Source organism: Delphinus delphis, chromosome 10 (assembly GCF_949987515.2).
Source record: "Delphinus delphis chromosome 10, mDelDel1.2, whole genome shotgun sequence".
Classification (NCBI taxonomy): Eukaryota; Metazoa; Chordata; class Mammalia; order Artiodactyla; family Delphinidae; genus Delphinus; species Delphinus delphis.
The window spans coordinates 85,810,315-85,833,184 of record NC_082692.2 but is presented as its reverse complement, the minus strand read 5'-3'; the positions used below and the strand labels follow the sequence as shown (position 1 = coordinate 85,833,184).

At 41.8% G+C, this 22,870-nt stretch overlaps 1 protein-coding gene across 1 annotated transcript in view; it reads left to right on the top strand.

The window, feature by feature from the left end:
- RYBP (RING1 and YY1 binding protein) overlaps positions 1-22,036 on the top strand; it is a 71,818-nt gene extending 49,782 nt beyond the window's left edge. Inside the window, exons 3-5 of the mRNA XM_060022914.1 lie at positions 20,659-20,835; positions 20,930-21,028; positions 21,471-22,036. Of these exons, the coding sequence (XP_059878897.1) occupies positions 20,659-20,835; positions 20,930-21,028; positions 21,471-21,723 (529 nt within the window). The 3' untranslated portion in view covers positions 21,724-22,036. The remainder of the gene's footprint in view (positions 1-20,658; positions 20,836-20,929; positions 21,029-21,470) is intronic.
- Positions 22,037-22,870: the final 834 nt, after the last annotated feature.

Below are 22,870 nucleotides of genomic sequence, written 5' to 3'. Positions count from 1 at the left end.
CTCTGCAGCCTGTGGATCTTGAACTGTGGGTAACTAACTTTTCACAACTCAAAAATTGAGTGGAGGTGTCGCTGTATGCTGTGCCTCCCCCCACGATTGACCCTCTTGCTCTCTTTATCACTTCTTCTATTTTAAACATGTTCATATTTTTGTTAACTCTGTGGCAGAGTTTGTATAGTTTTGCCAAAACATGATCAGCAAGCTGTTCATCATATTCTTCAGTAGTTGAGAAGGTTGAATGAAGCTAGTTCTGTTAAAAGTACAATAGAGAAGATAAATTGGTAGTATTATTTAGAGTTTTGTGCTTTTCTAAAAGTTCTGAATTGAATTTGCTAGCTCTTTAGGAGTCATTTGTTGGGTAGGAAACACCTCTACCCTGATGAAGATTTTAATGGTTAGTCCTGATGTCCTCACCCGTATCCCTGCCAATCAAGAGTATTATTTTCTAGCTCCTGTTTGAAGGGAAGGGTTTTGGGCTTGATTTACTATTTTCTTGTTCCCAGGAGTTAACATTTTCTCCTTATAACATGAGTATGACTACTGATGAGTTTTTGTCTTCCTGAAGTTTTCCTTACTAGATTTTAAGTTTGGCATGTGCATGCATATTGAGATTACATGGCTGTGGTTTATTTGTTAAGAACTGTTAGGTATGGGAGGAAGTTTTAAATGTATTTTTTATGATTGATGGATTTGATGCAGTAGTAACTTATGTAAGAGAACAAGTTCCTTCAAAAGACACTTGGAGGGCTTCCCTGGTGGCACAGTAGTTGAGAGTCCGCCTGCCGATGCAGGGGACACGGGTTCGTGCCCTGGTCCGGGAAGATCCCACATGCCGCGGAGCGGCTGGGCCCGTGAGCCATGGCCGCTGAGCCTGCACGTCTGGAGCCTGTGCTCCGCAATGGGAGAGGCCACAACGGTGAGAGGCCTACATAGTGCAAAAAAAAAAAAAAAAAAGACACTTGGACAAGGCCCTGAATTAGTGGTCAGAAATTGAATACATTGTAATCTCCTTCTGAAAGAATTGTGTTCTCAATTCTAGCATGTTATTTTACGTTCATTCCAGTTTCCCAGAATGAGGTCTGGGTATGGGTGTGGATGGCTCTTAACAGGAGGAACAGTGGACAGCTGCTAGGTAACAGAGATGGCATGAGTATAGGACACTATCATTGATCGACACCGTGAAAACAGCTGTATGGGCTTTACAGGGCTAGAGCAGGTCTGCCCTTCTCCAGGGAATTTCAGTTTAATAGCCTAAAGTAACCAGAAGAAGGTTAAATTAAATTGTTTTCCATGTAGTCTTTAATAATACAAGGAATTGGGAATACAGTTTTTAAAAACCTTTAAAAAAAGAACTATTTGGCAAATTCGCTCATGACTGGTGGTGCTCAGTAAATGTAGTATGGCAATTAAGGCTTGTCTTTTTTTCTTATTGAATGATTTTTTTATGTAGTATCACCTCTCTGAGGCATATATTGGTATGAAACTTGGGGAAGCATTCTTCTGTTTTTACTAAAACCAAAGTTTTGAAAACTTGCATTTGCTTTGTGACTGCATACAAAAGTGTGTGTGTGTGAATGTGAAAACCAAAATAGCTCTGCTATACTTGCCCCCTCCAAGTGTATGTTTTGCTGGTTCCAACATTTTATCTCGCCTGTACTGGGAAGAAAGTAGGAGAGGTATTGGTTGGCCAAAATGTTCATTTGTTTTTTTCTGTAAGGTGGCTCTAGTAGTGCTTAGTTGTCTTTAACTTGGTTTGAAACAATTTTGTTAGATTGAATTGTGACAGCTATCATATCAGCGTGCATTAAAAAAAAAACATCAAAATTGGTGAATTTTTGTGTAGTCATTTTAATATTGAAGATGGAAGAAAAGCAACCTTTTCGGCATATTATGCTTTATTATTTCGAGAGAGGTAAAAACGCAACTGAAACACCCAGAAAGATTTGTGCAGTGTATGGAGAAGGTGCTGTGACTGATCGAACGTGTCAAAAGAGGTTTGGGAAGTTTCGTGCTAGAGATTTCTTGCTGGACGATGCTCCACAGTCAGGTAGACCAGCTGAAGTTGATAGCGATCAAATCAAGACATTCATTGAGAACAATCAACATTATATACCACGTGGGAGATAGCTGACATACTCAAAATATCCAAATCAAATATTGAAAATCATTTGCACCAGCTTGTCTGTGTTAATCGCTTTGATGTTTGGGTTCCACATAAATTAAGCAAAAAAAACCTTCTTGACCGTATTTCCACGTGTGATTCTCTGAAATCAACTGAAACGTAACAGAAATGTTCCACTTTTAAAACAAATTGTGATGGCGATGAAAAGTGGTTGCTGTACAATAATGTGGAACGGGAGAGGTCGTGGGGCAAGCGGAATGAACCACCACCAACCACGCCAAGGGCCGGTCGTCAGCCAAAGAAGGTGATGTTGTGTATATGGTGGGATTGGAAGGGAGTCCTCTATTACGAGCTCCTTCCAGAAAGCCAAAGATTAATTCCAACAAGTACTGCTCCCAGTTAGACCAACTGAAAGTGGCACTGGGTGAAAAGCATCCAGAATTAGTCACCAGAAAACGCATAATCTGCCATCAGGGTAACGCAAGACCGCACGTTTCTTTGATGACCAGGCAAAAACTGTTACAGCTTGGCTGGGAAGTTCTGATTCATCTGCTGTATTCACCAGACATTGCACCTTCAGATTTCCATTGATTTCGGTCTTTACCTCTCAATGGAAAAAAGTTTCAGTTCCCTGGAAGACTGTAAAAGGCACCTTGGAACACTTCTTTGCTCAAAAAGATAAAAAGTTTTGGGAAGGTGGAATTATGAAGTTGTCTGAAAATGGCAGAAGGTAGTGGAACAAAAGGGTGAATACATTCAATAAAGTTATTGGTGAAAATGAAAAATGTATCTTATGTTTCTACTTAAAAACCAAAGGCACTTTTTGGCCAACCCAATATTTTCTCTCTTAACGGGAAAACTGAGGCTGAAGGCTGTGGTTCTTATAAATCATTCTGCAAATTGGTAAGAGAACCAGCAGTAAAATTCCATTTTCTTAACATCTATGACTCTTTTCACTAGACCAGTTACATTCAGATTAAGAAATGCAGCAAGCAGATTACCTCCGTAAATATTGCTTTCCTGTGACATCCTATTGTCTGATATCAAATCCATTATTCCAGTTCACTGAACCCTTTCAGATTTCCATTGTGTCATCCAAGGTGGCAGGGATCCATGCAGCTCACCTTTCTAGTCTTGCCACGTGTCTCCATCTAATGCATTGATTTGTACAGACCTTTATATCGTACATACACTCTTACTCGTCTGGATCAGCTGGGTAATTTTTAAGAATTAGTTGATAGTAGGTTCTTGAAAAGCTGTTTATAGCTCAGAGTCAAAATGCTTTTATTCCATTACTCTGTACCTAAATTAGACAAGTAGTTGTCTTTACTTTCATTCTCTTCTTTCTGAATCCTTGTACCTCAGTTAAGACCTCAATTGAGGTCTTAACTGAGGTATCTCAGTAAGATATTCTCAATAAGATTATTGAGAATTATTGTACCTCAGTAATTATTGTACCTCAATAAGATGTTCTCTGGGCAGGCAACCCAGCAGGCTTCTGGTTTATTTTTAACTTTTTTTCAGTGGACACAATTTAAACACAAAAGTAGAGACATCAGCCTCTCTGCCCATCACTCAGCTTCCACACTTATCGTATTGGCAAGCTTCTCGATCTTCACAAATACTATAAAAGCTTATTGTTTCCGGGAAACCATCAACTGCATTTGTGTAAAAGTGCATCCTGGACAAAAAGTTGGCTCAGCATCTTTAGTCATTGGGGAATTGCAAGTTAAAGTCACATTGAGACGCTACTGTACATGCACTAGAGGGACTCAAAGAGACTGACAGTAGCAAGTGCTGTTGAGGATACGGAGCAGTTGGAATGTCCATACTTTGCTGGAGGAAGTGTAAGACGGTACGGTCACTTTTGAAAAAGAGTTTGGAAGTTTCTTGTAAAGTTAAATATATACTTGCCATAGGTTTTTTTAGCCAAGAGAAATGAAAACAGGTCCACACTAAGACTTGTATGTGAATGTGCATGGCAGTTTTATTCATGAGAGCTGAAAACTGCAAACAGCCCAAATGTCCATCAGTAGGAGCCTAGGTAAACAAAACACACAGCAACAGGGATGAATGTCAGAAAATACTTTGATCACTGAAAGTAGCCATACGAAACAACGAATATATACTGTATAATTCCATTTGTGTGAAACTGGAGGAAAGACTCATTCAGTCCACAGTGAGGGAAAACAAATCCGTGGTCTCTTAGAGCTGGGAGTGAGACTTGTTTGGAAAAGGACACTAAAGAACTTCGGTTGGGGGTGGTGATTGCACTGCTCTATATGTTTGTCAAAACAAACTGTACCCTTAAAACCACGTGCGTTTTGTTGTGTAAATTGTATCTCCTTAAGATTTGTCCCAGGCAAAGATTGTCCAAGTCAACAGAGCTCAGCAGCGGTTGCTATTTCTAGCAACCACACCCCCAACCCTACCCTTTTTGGGATGTTTGGATGGCAGGTGATTAGGCATCTGTAAGCAAGCAGGCAGTAATTTTTGAGATCCCACTCTTCTTTAGTGCTTTTGGAGCCATGGAGAGGGCGCGATAAAGTCAAAAGGAACAGTGTTGTCGTTGCTTCCCTCCACCACAGGCTGTTTACTCTTTGGAACATGCACTCAGCCTTGGCTCTTGTACCCTTATTCCTTATTCCAGAGTCTGAAATCTTTTCCCTTTCCCTCCACAGAATGCCAGAAAAATACATTGTGTGTTTTTAGAGGACACTTGTCTAACTAACTGGAATCTTATTCCACCTGGAATTTTCACCTCTCGCCACAAAATGTTTGATGATGAAGTATGTCTTTAGAACACAAAAGTTTTCTGTTAGTAGAGGCAATAGATAAGGGATTACATTCTGAGAAAGTGTACTCCTTATGATATCCAGAGCTCTCACTTGCTTAGCTATCACCCAACTTTTGTTCGTGGTTATGCTGTGTGGAATATAACGCTGATTGTGATAATATGTAAATGATTCATCACTTCGAATGATTGTTTTGTTCCTTCTCTAGCTGGACTGTAAGGGTTTTCTTTGAGTATAGTGCTTAGGAATGTAAAATAGTCCAAGGAACATTGGATCCTAAAAACTTCTAGACTTTTTGGGATCAAGGAAGGGTGGGGGCTTGTCAAAAGAACTCAGCCTGAAGGAAGAGCTCCTAATGGCCAAAGCTGGAACAATTTAAGCAACAAGATAAATTACGATAGAATTGGATTTTAACCCATAAGATAAGATAAATAGCCATGAATTCATACTGATAAAAATAATTGAATAAATGAATGAATTTGAAGAGACAGCTCTTACTTAAAGAAGAATTCCAGTTAATAAATGTGGAAGACCAAATCACCATGGGGCCAAAACAAAACAATGGCAGCTTTGCGCAGTCCACGTTTGAATGCTGAAGTTAGTGGGTGAAAGTTTGAGAAGAAACAGCATATTGGTATATAGAGTCTCAAGGTAACTCTTTTAAAGTCTTTTATTTAATAGATAATAACTTTAAAGTGGAGAAACCTGACAGACACTACCTTAGTCACCTGGTCATGGTTAACATCGGGGATAAGACCTGGAAACATCCGGGACCCCTTACTGTGATGCAGTCAGGAGAACGCACGTCTTTGCTTTGGAATCGTCAGAATGTATAACCTCATTCTGGTCATGAAATAAACCCAAGTTGAGGGACATTTCTCCAGAACAACTGACTCTAGTGCTCATCAGAAGTGTCCAGGCCGTCAAAGACAAAGAAGCTGAGGAGCTGTCAGAGATAGGAGGAGACTAAACGTGAGGAAAAACAAACTGCAGTGTGGATGCCTAGATGGGAGGCTGACGGAGACAAGGACTTTCGTGGGGAAACGAGTGCGAATCCAAAAAAGTGTCTGCTTTAGTTAAGAGTATTGTATCAGTGTTAACTTTTCTGGTTTTGATAATTATCCTTTGTTTATATAAGATGTTAACATTAGGAGAAGCTGAGTGAGGGGTATGTGGGAAGAACTCTGTGCCATTTTGCAACTCTAGCTTAAGATGAAACATTTAAAATTTTGTTTTAGACTTTAAAAAAGAAACCTTGCAAAATCTCCATTGTACTTCTGCAAATTAGTGAATCAGATGTTCAGCAGATCTTTGATGACAGTGCACTTGCAGCAATGTAGTTTAAGAAGAAAAAAGTCCCTTTCAGACAAAGACATTTCAGAGTCATTTTTGGCACACACAGGCCTTACCTTGTTGGAAACTTACTACAAGGCATGCAAATTCGCTTACTTTGATGCCAAAGGGAGATGCTTCAGAGTGGAATACCAACTTGAAAAAAAGTGCCTGTAACAGAATGATGATGCAGATACGTGTGTGTATGCAGTATACCATCGTCCCAGTTTAAGTATCCCTTTTTATAAGCTAAGGATTTAGATACATCTGTGTAACTGGAGAGCTTGCTGGTAGTGTGAGAATCCCACTTGATTCCACAGTACTTACTCTGGTGATAATGTGGTTTCTCTAAGGTTAAGTAAGCAGACTTATTAATTATGTCATGCTATGTGAAGTCAGTTGTTACTACCCATAGATCTTTTTTACTTTGATAGAGAAACAGAAGACCAAGAGCATTCCTGAAGGACTTAGGCTTGACTTCCTAAGAATTTTGTCCTAATTCCCTAGCCCTAGATATTTAAAAATACAGGCACTGCAGTACAGAATGTCATAGTCTGCATTTTTCATACCTGTATGGTTGTGAGTATAGGTGGGGTATGTTGAAGTAGTTGAGATATTTGAGGTAAGAGGAAAGGTGGAAGGGTGAAGGGGCACATATGTGATCTAGTGAAGGAATGGAAGAGAAACACTTCGTTTGGAAGGGCACCTTCTTGACTGGCAGATTCAGAGACCTGTTTTCAAGTTCTCATTTGCTGCAGTTTTCAGTATTACTGACTACTTCATGAAAACTTTCTCCGGCTCTCTTTTTAGTGTTTTCCTTTGTTTTCCTCACTTTCACTGGCTCCAGTTGGATTCCCTTTCTTCTCAAGGTTCTTTGGGTTGGACCATGTGGCTTAGTGGAAGGAGCATAAACTTAGTGTAAACTGCTCTAGCCTATTGGCTCTAGGACCTTTGAGTTTTGATTCCACCAAAACCATCAAAAACTTGTGAGAATTATGAGGTGATACATGTAAACATTCAACACAGTGCCGCCTCATAGGACGCATTTCATCATCTGTTAATTTTCTTCTTCACCTCTTACAAACTGGGAGCTGTTCTATCTCTGGGATAGATAGTTATTATATTCATTGAGAACCTCTCATGTGTGAGGCTTTTTGCTTGGTCTTGGCAGTATAAAAGAAGAGTTATACAAAGTCTCCCAGTTCTGAGGCCCAGAGAAACTGTTTAGTATTAGAATACAACGTAATGTTACATGCTGATACAGCATCTGCTGTCTGCACCACATTGTTAGACCGTACTGTCAGGGAAACAAGTAACTATTTTGAAGCAAGTTTGGAGAGTATAGCATAAAATGTAAAAGGTGGGGACTGCCTCAGAGATGTATATAATCTTGTGGAAAGAGACAGATAAATAGGGTAATATTATAATGTAGAACATTAAGTGGTAGAGGTATGTCACGGTCGTTTGGGAACCCTGAAACTCTGACCACCAACTATTATTTGCCAGGAGAAGTTGGGAAAGCAGTGGCATATGAGCTGGGTCTTAAAGTAGGTATGAGTTTAGCAGATGAAGTATGAGAACTGACATTTCAGAAGCTAAGGGGTGAGCAGATAGGCAAATACAGCCATTGGTTTTGATATCCCCAGAGGTCCTGGAACCAGTCCCCCTCGGATACCGAGGGACAACTGTATTGATGGCATACCTCAAAATATTCTCACATTTATTTAAGTTTCTATTCCTATCCAAAAAATTCTAATTATTTTCTGGAATCCTGAGAAATGTTCCATCCATAAGTAGCAAATATGACCAACATTTAATTCAAAGATTTACTGTATTGTTTAAATTGGTATATGGATTCCCATCTTCAAGCTGTGCCACACTGTCCCCCTGTCCCAGCACAACAAAGTCATGTATACTGAGTTGAAGGAATTCTCCAAGCCAGTGCTCATGCCTCTAGCCAGTAGCTACTGGTGGTTTCAGAGTCATCACCTTCATTTACATCTAATTTTTCAACCATTTGAAGTAAATAAAATACCCTAAAATTTTCCTTCCCTTGCTTCAAATAAAGACTATGATTAACCTGAAATGCCTGAAGTATAAGATGATATTGTCAGAGTCGTAAATTGTGTAGAGACCATTAGATAGTCTTCCCTCAAGCATCTGTTTGGTGATTGAACTGACTGGTCTTATGGTATTATACACAGAAGTTGTTTTACATTTTACCTTGGGTTTTTCCCCTAGAAAAGGCTCTGCGTATTAAAATAATGTTACATAAGTTCTTGAGAGAATGATATGTTCCTGACCAAATGTGTGATGCTTAGCTATGTAGAATTACCAAAGACATCCTGTTTAATCATTGTAACTGATCTATCTTATGATGGGTATATCTCCGTGCTGCTATGCAGTGTACAACTTTAATAAAACTTGCAAAATGTTTGAGAGGAGTGATCATACAACTTTATTTAAAAAAACAACAACAGGGCTTCCCTGGTGGCGTGGTGATTGCGAGTCCGCCTGCCGATGCAGGGGACACGGGTTCGTGCCCCGGTCTGGGAAGATCCCACATGCCGCGGAGTGGCTGGGCCCGTAAGCCATGGCCACTGAGCCTGTGCGTCCGGAGCCTGTGCTCCGCAACGGGAGAGGCCACGGCGGTAAGAGGCCCGCGTACCGCAAAAAATAAAATAAAATAAAATAAAATAAATAAACAACACAGTATCAGCATATTAAAAGCTCTCAGGATTCTTCTTTCCAAATCCTCCCCTCTTATGACCCCAACCAGTTAGAATGATGAATATATTATATATGTTTTTGGTAGATATCTTTGGATAAAATTCTGATGGGTCAAGTGCTATTTTTTGCTGGGCTGCCTTCCCATGTTTGTAAATGTTTCTACTCCTTTATATTATATTCTTCTGTAGACCAGTGTTTCTCACCTGGGACTGATTTTGCCACCCAGGGGATATTTGGCAGTGTCTGTCAGAACTTGGGGATGGGGGCGCCACTGGCATGTGGTGGGTAGAGGCCAGGGATGCTGCTAAACATCCCACAGTGCATTAAGCACAGCCCCACAGCAAAGAATTACGAGTTCTAACATGCCACCAGCGCTGTGGTTGAGAGACCATGCAGTAGACATCCTTCCAAAGTGATGATAGGCTTTTAGAAAGTTTTGACTACCAGCGATTTAGGAAACCCATTATAATTTGACCGTGAACTAGCCTGTTTGTTGTAACTCTTATTTTCTAGTACATGTTTTTGTTTCGTTTTAAGGATTAGGTTTGAGGGAATCCTTAAGATTACCTTAATTTAGTCCAACCCTCTAATTTTACAGGTGAGAAAACCAAGACCTGAAGAGGGCAACTGGTTTGTTAGATCTTGGATTTCTTTAAATTATCTAAATAGTGTTTTTGGGGGGGGGGTTCCCTCTGAAGAATTACAAATTCTTCTGTGTGCTTTGTAGGTGCCCAGTTTTGTGACATGAACTGTAATTTCAAAATGGTTACGTGCATTTTAAATGGGATCTCTGACAGCTATAAAGGAATTTTCAGAGCAGATTGGGTTGCTTTAGTATAGTTTCTTGGAGAAAGACTTGATACATCATCAAGTTTATTTGCATCTGAAGATATATGGTTTGCGAAGAGATTTGTAGTGTCTTGTGATCCTTCTTAAAATCATTTGCATGATTTATAAGGTAATTTTGTGTATCTTCTGGGGAGATTGGGAGAGGTCATATCAAAGTCACTAAACCAGCAGTGTAGTTTGTAGAATGTACTTAACACAAACTTGCCTGTATGTTAAGAACAAATAACTCTATTGTTTTTATTAAATATTGAATACAAGTATCTGAGCTGAAGGAGCCATAGAGATTGCTTACTTACTCTATTCTGATCTCTTTTATCAATGAGGAAACTGCAGTCTGGAGAGAGTATGTAATTCATCCAAGGTCATGGAGTTAGATTCTAAAATAAATACAGAAAGCAGAGGAGAGAGCTGAGGCACCTCAGCCTGCTAAGTCCTATGATCCAACTTGTGTGACAGGGAGCAGCCCAGAAAACACAAGGGACCCTCAACAGAGATCTTGGCCGTTGAAATCTAAAGCGTCATATTTTATCAGCTTCTTGGAAAAGAAGCATACACCCATACTCAGAGTGCAGAGCGCCTGCCTTGGCATAGAGTAGACACCAGGAAAAGTCTGTTTGATGAATTTGGAAACATAAGCCCAAATGCCGGAGGTGAAACCAGGACAAGAGACAGCACGAGGAATGTTACATCTCTCTCTGCTCCTTTACTCAGATGGGCTTCCGGAAGTAGGGATGCTGGCCCAGAGAGTTGGGATTTGGTAACCTACATGGACTTCTCCTCCTCAAGGAGGCGGGCGAGGGGAGGTGTGTCTCCACCACTTCTGTAGTCACAATACAGCAGCTACTGTAATTCTCACACTGCCTCAAGCGTGGCAGCGATCCTAACACTGCTCAGAAGAAATCCTCAGCCAGCAAAACACCTTTCCAGTCTTAACACCAAAGTCTTTTACTGTAGAATAAAATTTGTATTGAAAATTTGGAATGGCAGGTATCGGAAAGAAATGGCAGTTAGCCATCTTCAAAGAAGGTCCATTTTGAAAACAATTTAGGAAACATTTTTCTTCACATGATGTCAACTAGTCCATTCTTTGTCAGTGGATTTACTTTGGGAGAAATGCTGTGAGAGATCTAAAGGGCATATTTATTATGGGACATTTACTTTTAATACTTGAATGACCACAATGAAATTCTGTTATTTTAGGCACCACAGGGGAGAGGAAATGGAAGGAAGCCAGATTTATAGTCTGTGGTTGAAATACTTTTAAGCCTTGTTCTTGAAAGTTGTGCTTGTGTTTAGGAAGTTGAAAATTTTTTCTTTTTCTTTGAAATGTTTTCTTAAGCTGCGTTTGGAGGTGATGCTGCTTTTCATGGTGGTGGGTTTTTTTTGTTGTTTTTTGTTTGGTTTTTTTGCAGTTTTGCTGAGCAAGAATTTAAGCTTGAGTTGTTTTAGAAGTTGTCTTCTGAAGAAAACCTCTTCTTTCTTTACCTGTGATGAAGCAGCAGACTTGCACAGTAAAATATTTGTCATGGTCCTAGGGTAGCAGCTCTCCAGCTTTTTGGTCAGAGGATCTCTTGCACTGTTTAAAATTATTGTGGACCCCAAGTAGCTTTTGCTCATGTTGGCTATACCTGTAGATACTTTCCACATCAGAACTTAAAACTGAGCAATGTTTAGAACACAGGAATATACAAACATACATTTCATTAGCTCTCAGAGCAGTGATGTCACGTGTCATTTAGTCTTTGGAAAATGAAAAGGCAAGTATTACTGTGGAGGTAATTATTATAGAAATAGTTTTCGCCTTGTGGACCCTCCTCAAAGGTTCTTGAATACCCCCAGGAGTCTCTGGGCCACACTTTGAGAACCAACCTGGACTAGGCTCTCTCTCCATTGCTGCCAGCTTCGTTTATAAAATAAGGGTTTTGTTTTCAAGAGCCTCAACCACTTGTAGCTCCTTTTACTTTCTGAACATATGTTCCGGAGTTGCAGAAAAGTTACAGTGCCGACAGTTACTGGTGCTCAAGTACTTTTTAAGTAAGTGTGTTTTCAGAGCATAAGAGACATTTGAATATATTGATAATTTTGAATCTGTAGTAGAACATTTCAGATTGTGCTGTTAAGGATGCTTGTGTTAGTTCTCTTGGAGCCAGTTGTTTCTAACCAAGTTGTATCTGGTGAGTTTGTGCAATACCACGTATAGTATCGTAAAATTGAAGTCCGGTAGCCTCCCCTAAAGGCATTCTCTTTTAAAAGGAATATCTGCAAAACCAAAATTCTGTCTGAAGTAATGCAGAAAAACTGACAGCTAAGTCAATGAGGATCCTTAGTGCTGCCTCTTCTCCCAGCCAGCATGATTAACTTAGGACACTAAGCTACGTGAGGGATTTCTGTCTCTAGAGCCATTTCCATAGGGCAGAGCTTAGCAGCTTCTTTTATTTGTAAATATTTCCATTGCCCTCCCTGTGTCTGTGGAAGGGTAGTAGATGCATCTACAGCTGGAAAAGTTAGTGCTTTGAAACGTAGATATTACTTTTAAGGGGAATTATTTTGTGGAATAGCTGCATGTTCTGTGTACATGTACTATGACGAGCTAAGAGAACTTTACCTCCTTTAATCTTGATTTCAGCCCTGATATATTAGTTGTGGTCCCATTTCCATTTTGAGTAATTTACCCAAGCTCAATAGCAGAGTCTGGATAAAGTCCAAAGGCTGTCCTAACTCCAAAGTCTGTACTCGCCCTATTTACCTGTGAAGGTGAGGATGGAGAGATAAGTGGAATAAAGGGGATGGCTTGACGGTTTTTTCTTTTCTTTTTTTTAATTTGATAGTTGGAGTCCGAATTAAGGGGGAAATTTTAGTTTTCTGGTACAAGGCAGAGTGGTTCTCCTGAGTCCAGGATGTATATTGGCAGCAAAGAGTAACCTAGAAGATGAACTCAGACCCCTTCAGGCCACCCAGTGGCTCATTGTAGAAGATTTGAGAAATTTCATGAAAACAGGTGTTTACATGAGAGGCCAAAGAACTATTTAGGAGAGAAAAGAACAGCAAGAAAAGATACTATTTGGGGAGCAGAGAGAATTTAATAATGCCACGCAGTGTATGATTGTAGCAGTGAAGGCCACAGGGTCATAGAAGTTTCGTATTACCCTGGTGTAGCGTGGCCTGACTCTGTGGCAACAGCAGCTCTGGGGAAGGAAGGCCATGAGTATTCATCTTTCCAAAGCAAAGCCAGCTAGGTCTGAGTAATGTTGAAGTGAGCCTAAATCAGCAAGCTGAAAGAGCATCCTAGTCACTGGGACTGACAACTAGTACAAGGTCTTATGTTTCCTGCGTCAGGGAAGAATCTGACTGGAGCTCTTTTTGTGGTTTCATCCCATAACTGAACAGATGAATATTTGTCCATTGGTCTCTTAAGATGATCAGCTCTTTAAAATAGTGGCAAAGTAAGTGCTTACCTAGAAACTCCCTGGGAACTTATTTACGAAACTAGATTATCTGCCATATTTCCTCATCTGTTATTCTTCATTGGGCTGGATTGACTCACCTGGGTGATTCTTAGTAATAACTGTACTGTAACAGTGAATCAAATATGAAAAGGTACAGAAATTTTCATGAGATTAAAACCCTTTGTTACAAAACTCTCAGCCTAGCATGGTACACCTGAAAGACTACCAGACTAATTGTCTCTGGTGTAGTTGTAAATCCTCTCTCTCTTTTTAAACTGAGAATACTAGTGGTTGTGTAACATACCTTTTAGAATTGTTGAGGATAAAGTGAGGCAGTAGTTGCTAAAATATAAGTATAGGTGGAGGGGAAAGAGCCCTAAAGTAGCCTAATTACTTCAAATCTGTTCTACCTGTGCATGTCTAGAGTTTAAAAGAAGTCTTGTGTCACCCTTTGAGATCTCATGGTCATTGATGTTGGAGCCAGAATCCTGACTTCTGTGTTCACAGCATTTCTCCTCTGCTTTATCTTTGGTATGTAACTTACAATGGGTCAGCAGCGGGTGGGTAAAATGAACAGAAAGCAAGTTGCTCTTGTAGGGCCTCTTTTCTGTTGCGCTCACCGAAGCCAGGAGCCAGTAGTGTGTGGTTGGCAGTGTTGCTGGGACAGACCCTGAATCTTAACGCTTACATGGCCTTGGAGCTAAATACAGGCAATAGCTGGCGTGAAAATGGATTCGCAGCTTCTTTTAACTTGGAATACATATTGTATGCAGACAGAGATCAGATTTATTTACCCTAATTATGGCTTTAACAGGTACTTCTGCAAAGAAAAAAAGTTGTGCAGTTTATAACGCATTTTACACATTTGGCCCACCCGCTTCCCTGAGGTTGTATTTTCTATTCCCATTTCATTTTCAAAATATTTTAGTCGGTAACGGCTGTGCAGAGTACTCTGCTGTGTTCCCAGCTGGTGTGTGTTTGTGTGCGTGCGTGCGCACGTGTATCGGGGGCTCAGTAATACAGAAGTTCAGTCATTGGTGGGGAGGTAAGATGCATCCTAGTTAGTCCAATGCGCATGTGTAGAATAACCTTTTGACTGGAGGGACGGGGAAATGGGTCATGTGGAGAAGCCTCCTTTTAATTACAGAGCCATGATGTGATCTCAAAGACTCGTGGGCTCCTGGTAGAGTGAGCTAAATGGACAGGCATTTTCAGAGTAGTTCAGTCCTGGAAATTGCTAATTTTTCAACCAACAGATTGCCAAGGCGAGGAAGGGCTTGGTGGGGGAGGTAAGGGCGATGGCAGAACTCAAGGGCAGTGTCAGTTAACTTGGCAAAGATGTTTTGTAAGTTGCAGGGTACTTTTTTTTTTTTTAATGGATAAGTTGATTGTGTGATTTCAGAGCCTTTAGGGTATTTTAACTGAAAATGGAATTCCATAAGTGGACAAAACACACAAATGTTAGTTTAGGAAGAGCTGGACATAATCAAGGAAAAAAAAGATTTGTTATTGCTCTTTGTTGCCTGAACTACGAGAAGATGGCTTTGTCCTGTTTCTCTTTGTGGGAGCTGAGATACAGAAAAGCACGTGAGAAATGATCACAGATTTCAGGTTCCCCTGAGCACACAGTGGAGAAGGAAAGTGTTGTATGGGGGAAACATATGGTTTGCCCATGTTCCCCCAGAGCAATCCAGGAAGATAGCTTGTTTTTTGCTCTCATTTGTGTTTGTGTGAAATTTTTCGTTTTCAAAAATTAAGGATGTCCCTTGATAAAGATTTGCTTCACTTTGTGGAATCAGTTCTTCTCTGAAATATTAGCTGTTCAAATGCAAATAAATAGACAAGATTTCCTGATGATGTCTATTACTGAAATGTCACAGCGGATTTTCCTTTGTAAACTCTATTGGAAAAGCAACAATAAAGGTATGAAACAATTTTCAGAAGCCTAAAAATTTTTTATTAAAAAAATACAGTTTTGAAGAAGATAGCAAAAAACTTTTGTTGGCAAACGTACTTATAAAGGAAACCAGGCCCCATGTTACATACTGTATAGTATTTCTGGTCAAATAGGGCTTTTTGTTTGTCTGTTTTTGTTGGTGGTGATTAATGGGCTTTGAGGTGTAGTCACCAGAAGCAATAAGCCATGTTCTTTGATCTAATGTTTTCCCCTGTATTGAGAAAGCTGTTAATTGCTAGTTTAAGATTTGTTAGTTGGGAAACTTAGGTAATTTTGGAGAACCCCAGACTCTCAGCTCCGTATTGAAGAATTGACGTCCTGCAATATGCTGGAAATTCTGCCCATTAAGTGAGCTATATACAGTGTGTTGTATGACACTTAAAAGACTGCACTGAGCAGTGTAAATCTGTGGGAAGTAACTATTTCTCACTGATCAGCAGTGTTAAATATCATGATAAGGGTTCTTTCCTTACAGGAAATGTTAAAAGACATTGGAAAACATACTTTGCCATCTCCTCTCCCCGTGCCCTTTTCTCTCCCCTTAAGGGCAACCAAGTAGTCCTCTTCTTACCCCAGTGAAGATGGTGGGGCTAACGAGAGTGCTGGAATTCTTGGGCAGGTATCTGTTGAAACCGTAGCCTGAGTTGACCTGGGTCTTCCACCCCTAGTACCCTGTGCCCCCTCCCCGCCCCCCGACACGCACAAACGGTGGGGAGACTCATTTGAAGTTACTTTCATAAGAGGAGTCTTTGGGAACTTCCCTGGTGGCGCAGTGGTTAAGAATCCATCTGCCAGTGCAGGGGTCACGGGTTCAATCCCTGGTCCGGGAAGGTCCCACACGCCACCAAGCAGCTAAGCCCGTGCACCACAACTACTGAGCCTGCGCTCTAGAGCCCGTGAGCCACAACTACTGAGCCCGTGTGCCACAACTACTGAAGCCCGTGCGCCTAGAGCCCGTGCTCTGCAATGAGAAGCCCGCACACTGCAACAGAGTAGCCCTTGCTCGCCGCAACTAGAAAAAGCCTGTGTGCAGCAATGAAGACCCAACACAGCCATAAATAAATAAATAAATAAGAGGAGGCTTTGAAAAGTTCAGGTGGATCTGGGTTAAAAAATCCCAGTTTAGCCACTTACTGTGAACCTTAGACAAGGTTCTTGATCTTTCTGCTTTCAGTCTCCTTAATTGGTAAAACAGAGACAATCAGTTGTGCTCTGGAGGATGCTGTGCTGACTCTGGCTCCGTAGTGTGCCTGTCCTGTTTTGGCTGTGAGGTGGTCCTGGCCTGCTGCTCGACGGCAGTTCACAGCATCTAACCTGGAGAACGCGGCCAGCTGGGGTGCGGCGTGCGTGGCTCTCCGTGGAGGTGGCACGTTCCCATCCTCATGCCGTCAGAATGCTCCGGCCTGGGAATAAGTAGGGGACGGATGGCAGGAGCTGCCACAGCAGTTCTGGCAGGGTGGCACCTTTGGAGGGTCTCCCCCCGACGACCCTTCTCACTTCTTCACCTTCTTCAAAGGTACGCATTGTGTTCAGCAGCAGTGCACCATTTCAAAATGAATTCGTTGCGTTTCCCCACCTCACCCCGTTCCCTGATCCGAGAAGGACTGTGGGGTTTGTTGGGGGAACTAGTTTGAAAAAACCACTCTAATAATTAAAATAATAGATTCCCACCTGTTGGTGAGGGTTTTTGTGGGGAAGGAGCAAGTGATGATGGAAGAATTACTAGGTTGTTATTTGAGGACGCTGAGAACACAGACGTACTTGTGGAACAAAACAGGTGCTTTTAGCAGACATCCCATATTTCTTGGTAATAATCTGATCCCAGTGAGCCTTGGGTCCTTTTCATTTGTGAAGTTTCAGTTTGGTTGCCCATTAGAGAGGAAGCACACTTCTTTCACTATTCTAGTCAGACATCATTTTCTTAGGAACAAGTGAGGACATCCGTGCGGTTGTGCACACGTGCTGCATTTGAGGTGCAGTTTATGTCACCGTGTGTGTGTATACATACTGTCCTACAGATGCTGGATTGTGGTGCGTGCACTGAAAAATTCTGAGGGTTTGCTTGCCCTGCTGAAATGTTAGAGAGTGGTCGTCCACGGGAGGAGTACGAGACAGGCACCTGGCCTGTTGCCCATGCTTTGCCCATGGCCTCGGCAAGCCGCCTGTGAGGGGATAATCCATCTTGGATCAGCACGGCGTCTGGGTGGTTGAGAGCCGCTTGCAGGTGCATCAGGTGCCTGCCATTAGGGGCTGTTTGTGAGACAAGGGTGACTTCCTTTCCTCTTTGCTCTCCCCTAGCTCTCTGTTCTGCTGGTAGTGCCAGCTGCTCACCAACCCAGGTACCACTTCTGATGTCCATTGCTTCAGGATCTCTCCTCTGATCTCTCATTCCCATATTCTGCCAATATTCTGCCAATAATCCCCCAGTACCTAGCATCCCTCCCATCTCAGAAGAAAGTCTCTGTTCCTTTCCCAGTGCTTTGCTTTTTTTTTAATTTTTATTTTATTTATTTTTTTATACAGCAGGTTCTTATTAGTCATCAGTTTTTTACACATCAGTGTATACATGTCAATCCCAATCCCAGCACTTGTTCTTTTTTTTTTTTTGCGGTACGCGGGCCTCTCACCGTTGTGGCCTCTCCCGTTGCGGAGCACAGGCTCTGGACGCGCAGGCTCAGCGGCCATGGCTCACGGGCCCAGCCGCTCCGCAGCATGTGGGATCTTCCCGGACCGGGGCACGAACCCGCGTCCCCTGCATCGGCAGGCGGACTCTCAACCACTGCGCCACCAGGGAAGCCCCCAGTGCTTTTCTTGATTGTATGCTTTCTCTCCTTTGCCCCATGGCTAACCCCTCTCTTCTGCCTGCCTTCAGTCTTTCTCCCTCTTCAGTGTACAACATGATTTAAGCCTCCTGTTCCCAAGGAAATATCCTCAAACCCTGCTGACCCCTTTCTGCAGTGGCAGGGCTGTCCTTTACCTCAGCACCACAGTTCTCAAAAGGGTTCCTGTTGGCCGCCTCTAGATTATTCCTCTGACATCCTGTAGTTCCTTCCTCTTTGCAGCCCTGATAGTGTGTGGCTTGCTCTCCTGAAAGTCGGCAGTTGACTTCTTGATCACCAAAGCTTGGGCCCTTTCCTCAGTCCTTATCCTACTTTGTCTTTCTCTGAAATTTTCGTTTATCCTTTATTCATCCAGTAGGTAATTTTATTGGGTACCTGGTACTGTGCTGAATGCCATAGAGAAGGCTGATTAAGACACGGTCATGCCATTCAGGAGTGTACATTTGATTGACAGTTACAGTGCGGCGTGCTAACTGACATCATAGAACTCTGTAGGACATGCTGGAGTGAGGCAGGCCCCCCTAACTCAGACTGGGTGGGCCTGGTGATGGGGCCGGGGGTGGTTTCTCTGGGGCAAGCGTCTGGTGTGCCACGTGCCGTTGGTTCTTCTCGCTGTTGCAGGTGGTCTTGGACTGGTGTCCAGTTGTCTTCTCTTGTCAGACTTCCATGCAGTGAAGTACACATACTGGCTTAATTGAAAGTCTCCCTCAAGGTGTAGTTTTTCATAAAGTTTTATTTATTTAGTTAGTTAGTTTTCACTTGGCTGAGTTATTTCATTTTGACACCTGAGTATTGGTTAGTATATGACAGTTTGTTTAAACTCTGATTTAAACTGCTTGGTAATCCCTGTAGACAGCTGGTCTGTTTGTGTTCCCTGTGAATACTTGTGAAATAGTTCGTAGTGGTGATTATCTTCTCTGTAAGTATTAACAGATACACTTCCTCTTTGAAAGAGAAGAATGTGTTAGAATGGCTGCTGCTGCCTTTGTTAGAACCTGTGAAAAAAGAATGTTACCTTTCACCTTTCACTTGAGGGGCGGGAGTTTAGAGTATTAAGTACCTTCCTCCCTTTATCTCGGGGCACTTCACATGTTTGAATCCCTTGCTCAGTGGCATGTGAGGCTGCTTGTGGTCCAGCCTGAGGTGACCGTACCCGTTGTGGGCTTCGTCGTATGCCGCCGTAACCAAGGGCTGTGTTTGCTGGAGACCAATAGGAAACTTGCTCTGGGATTGCTCCTTTGTTGGTGTGTTTCCTGCAAAGCCACACTATTGTGGAGCCAGCACTGAGACACTCAGAACAAACCCAGTGTCTTCCCCTAGCAGGCTGGCCTTGATGAAGTCAAGGAGTAGGTGTCTGTCCCCTCCTCGTCCTATATTTCTTCTTCGCCACATCACACCTCCTCCCAAGAGGTGCTTCAGTAACTGTGCTTAATTTAGGAGCCAGCGTGTCCTGTACCTAGCAACTCTTTTTGTTTTCTTGAAAAAAAAAATGGCGGAATTATTTAAGAAAAACTTCTGTTTTGTTTTTCGTAGGCCTTTTTTTTTAATTTTTTTCTATTTCCATTCTTCCACCGCTGGCTCTCTCATTGATGAGGCAGACCTTGTCTGTCCAGTTATTTTTCTCTGGCCAGTGCCTTCATCGTTGGGAACTGAGGGGGACGTGGGGTCTGAAGGGGATCATTACATCATGGCAGGTGGTTGCTTCACCTCATTAATAACCCACTTAGATATGTGTTTTCTACCTTGTACTTGGAGAATTTATTATATTGTAAGTGTCGATCTAGATGCTAACGTCTTTGAAAATTAATATTGTATAGAAATAGCGCCTAGGTTTTCCTTTCTCCCTTTGCCATTTGGGTCCGAATGGTCATGCACTGTGAGAAGCGTTTGGCACCGTTTAGAATTTGTAAACAATAGTGCTAAGAGCCAGTGTCAGTTGGAGACTGGTGCAGACATAATGGTTTATGGCACAATGAATGTATCACTTGTCTAAGATGTTTTTATAGTGACTTTGTCTTCACCCCCTTGGAAGCTCGTATGAACCACAGTTACCTTTTATTGCTCGATACGTGTTGTCTGTGCCAGTCACAGAGCAGCAGGGGAGCAGACCAAGTCGGAATAATTAGATTGAGGAGTGAATGTCACACTTCTAATTTCATTCTCTTTTCAAGGGATTACCAGTGTCCATTTAATAAAATGAGATTAACCCTCTGCGGCAGAAGTATTTGAAAGCTGTCAGTCAGTATAATCTTGACAGCTCAAAAGAAGCAGTGTTCTCAGAAGCTGCTTCTCCTAGAAGCAGCGTCATGTTTTAATTGGCTGAAAGTCTTGACTGCACAGGGATATGTATGTTTGCGTGAGCGCGTGTGTTTATGTCATTAAAGGTGGATGTACGGAGAGTGGATTTGAAAGAGGAAAAGTTTTATGGACTTAACCATACTATCTGGAAATAATAAAACACCATATAATTTAGTTTGAGTTGCTGGATACCAGTAATAGAATACCTAAAAATTATGAGACCAAAATTTTAAAATTAAAGAAACAGTTAAAAAGCAAATAATGAAACATCTTTTCTTGAATGTTTTAGAAAACCTCGGATCAATTCTCAGCTGGTGGCCCAGCAAGTGGCCCAACAGTATGCCACTCCACCACCCCCTAAAAAGGAGAAGAAGGAGAAGGTTGAAAAGCAAGACAAAGAGAAACCCGAGAAAGATAAAGAAATTAGTCCTAGTGTTACCAAGAAAAATACCAACAAAAAAACAAAGTAAGTTCTTCGGTAACTCAGTACAGTACTATGTTATTTTGCAGGTGAATCAAAGATATCTTTTAAATGCCTCTTTTTCTGTCTCCCCATTTAGACCAAAGTCCGATATTCTGAAAGATCCTCCTAGCGAAGCGAACAGTATACAGTCTGCAAATGCTACAACAAAGACCAGTGAAACGAATCACACCTCAAGGTATTTGAAACTAGAGTGAAATACCACGTCGCTGCCCTGATTCACCTGCTCATAATCAAGAGTCAGGGGTGGTTTTGTGCCTGTGGGTTTGTAGGCTAAGAAGGGGTGGGGTGAAGAGCTGGGGCAGTGGGACTGTTAACTTTCAAAGTACATGCACATAGATATGAGCTGCTTTTATATCACTGAGTCCAAAACAGGAGAAAGATAAATTGATCATAATTTTGCAGTGATCCGAAGCTTTGCTAACTGATTGGCGGTTTCGTTTCTTGCTACGCTTCTTAGTCGGCAGATATGGTAGTAAGCGCTGGTATCCGTGCTGGCGTTTTAGATTCATTGCCACAGCGTCATGCAGTCTGTGTGTGTGGCGGGGTGATGTTGGGCCAGAAGTCCTTTGCATCCGTAGCCGATTTCATGGGCTCTTCCCCTGTGGTGTTGCTTTCAGGCCCCGGCTGAAAAACGTGGACAGGAGCACCGCACAGCAGTTGGCAGTAACTGTGGGCAACGTCACCGTCATTATCACAGACTTTAAGGAAAAGACTCGCTCCTCCTCGACCTCCTCATCCACAGTGACCTCCAGTGCAGGGTCAGAACAGCAGAACCAGAGCAGCTCGGGGTCGGAGAGCACAGACAAGGGTTCCTCCCGTTCCTCCACGCCAAAGGGCGACATGTCAGCAGTAAATGATGAATCTTTCTGAAATTGCACATGGAGTTGTGAAAACTATGAATCAGGGTATGAAATTCACATCCTCCACCTGCCCATGCCGCTTGCACCCCTGGAGAATCTTCTGTGGACATCGACCTCTTAGTGATGCTGCCAGGATAATTTCTGCTTGCCATGGGCATCTGGCCCCCAAGGAATTTCGCACCCTGACGATTACTCTTGACACTTTTATGTATTCCATTGTTTTATATGATTTTCCTAACAATCATTTATAATTGGATGTGCTCCTGAATCTACTTTTTATATAAAAAAAAAATCTGCTGTGCACAATTTTCCATGTACATTACAACTGGTTTTTGTTTTTGTTTTGTTGGGGGGAGTGGGGTGGGAGGGGGAGGGAGCTTTTATTTATTGTGTTCACAGACTCCATCCTTTCAGCATATCCTTTTAAGTTTAGTTCTTTCTTCCAGTTATACTATGTACTATCAGTTTTGATATAACTATATATATATAAATATAAAATTATATATAAAGGGTTATTTGAAACCAATCCATGGCAACGCTGGTGCTTGATACACTGTGAAGTGAATACAACATTGAACAGTTACAGATCTGGGACAGTCCCTTCTATGAAAGTGCTGAAATTAAGTTAAAATCAGTCTTACGTGAAGTATGTTCCAACCCACGTGGGAACTTGACTTTCTCATCTGTCTAAAGAGTACTGGACGATAGAAAAATATATATTTTTTAAACAATGTGATCTCAAATTAAAGACTGCTCCAGATAGCCTGCATTTGCGATGGAATAACTGACAAATCACAAGTGGTTTAGTTGGGAGGGCTTTGATCAGTCAAAAGTAACGAAACTAGCTCCAGAATGCCAAGTATTCGTGTAAATTACGGTTACATGTTAACATTGCTGTTCTTACATAAGCATTCATGAAAATATGGTATTCTGTAACTCGAATTCCATCCATTTTCCAGACCTCTACTCATGTCTGAGGTAAATTGATAAATTGTCTCTTAGTTTTAGGATTCAAACTGTGTAACCTGTATTTTTCGTCCATACAAGAAGCAAATCCTTGTCTCCACTTTGCATGTGGTGTTCTGTTTAATGGAACTTTGTTTGCCTCACTTCCCCTCGTTTCCCTTACCCTACCCCTTCAGTTGTGAGAATTCTTT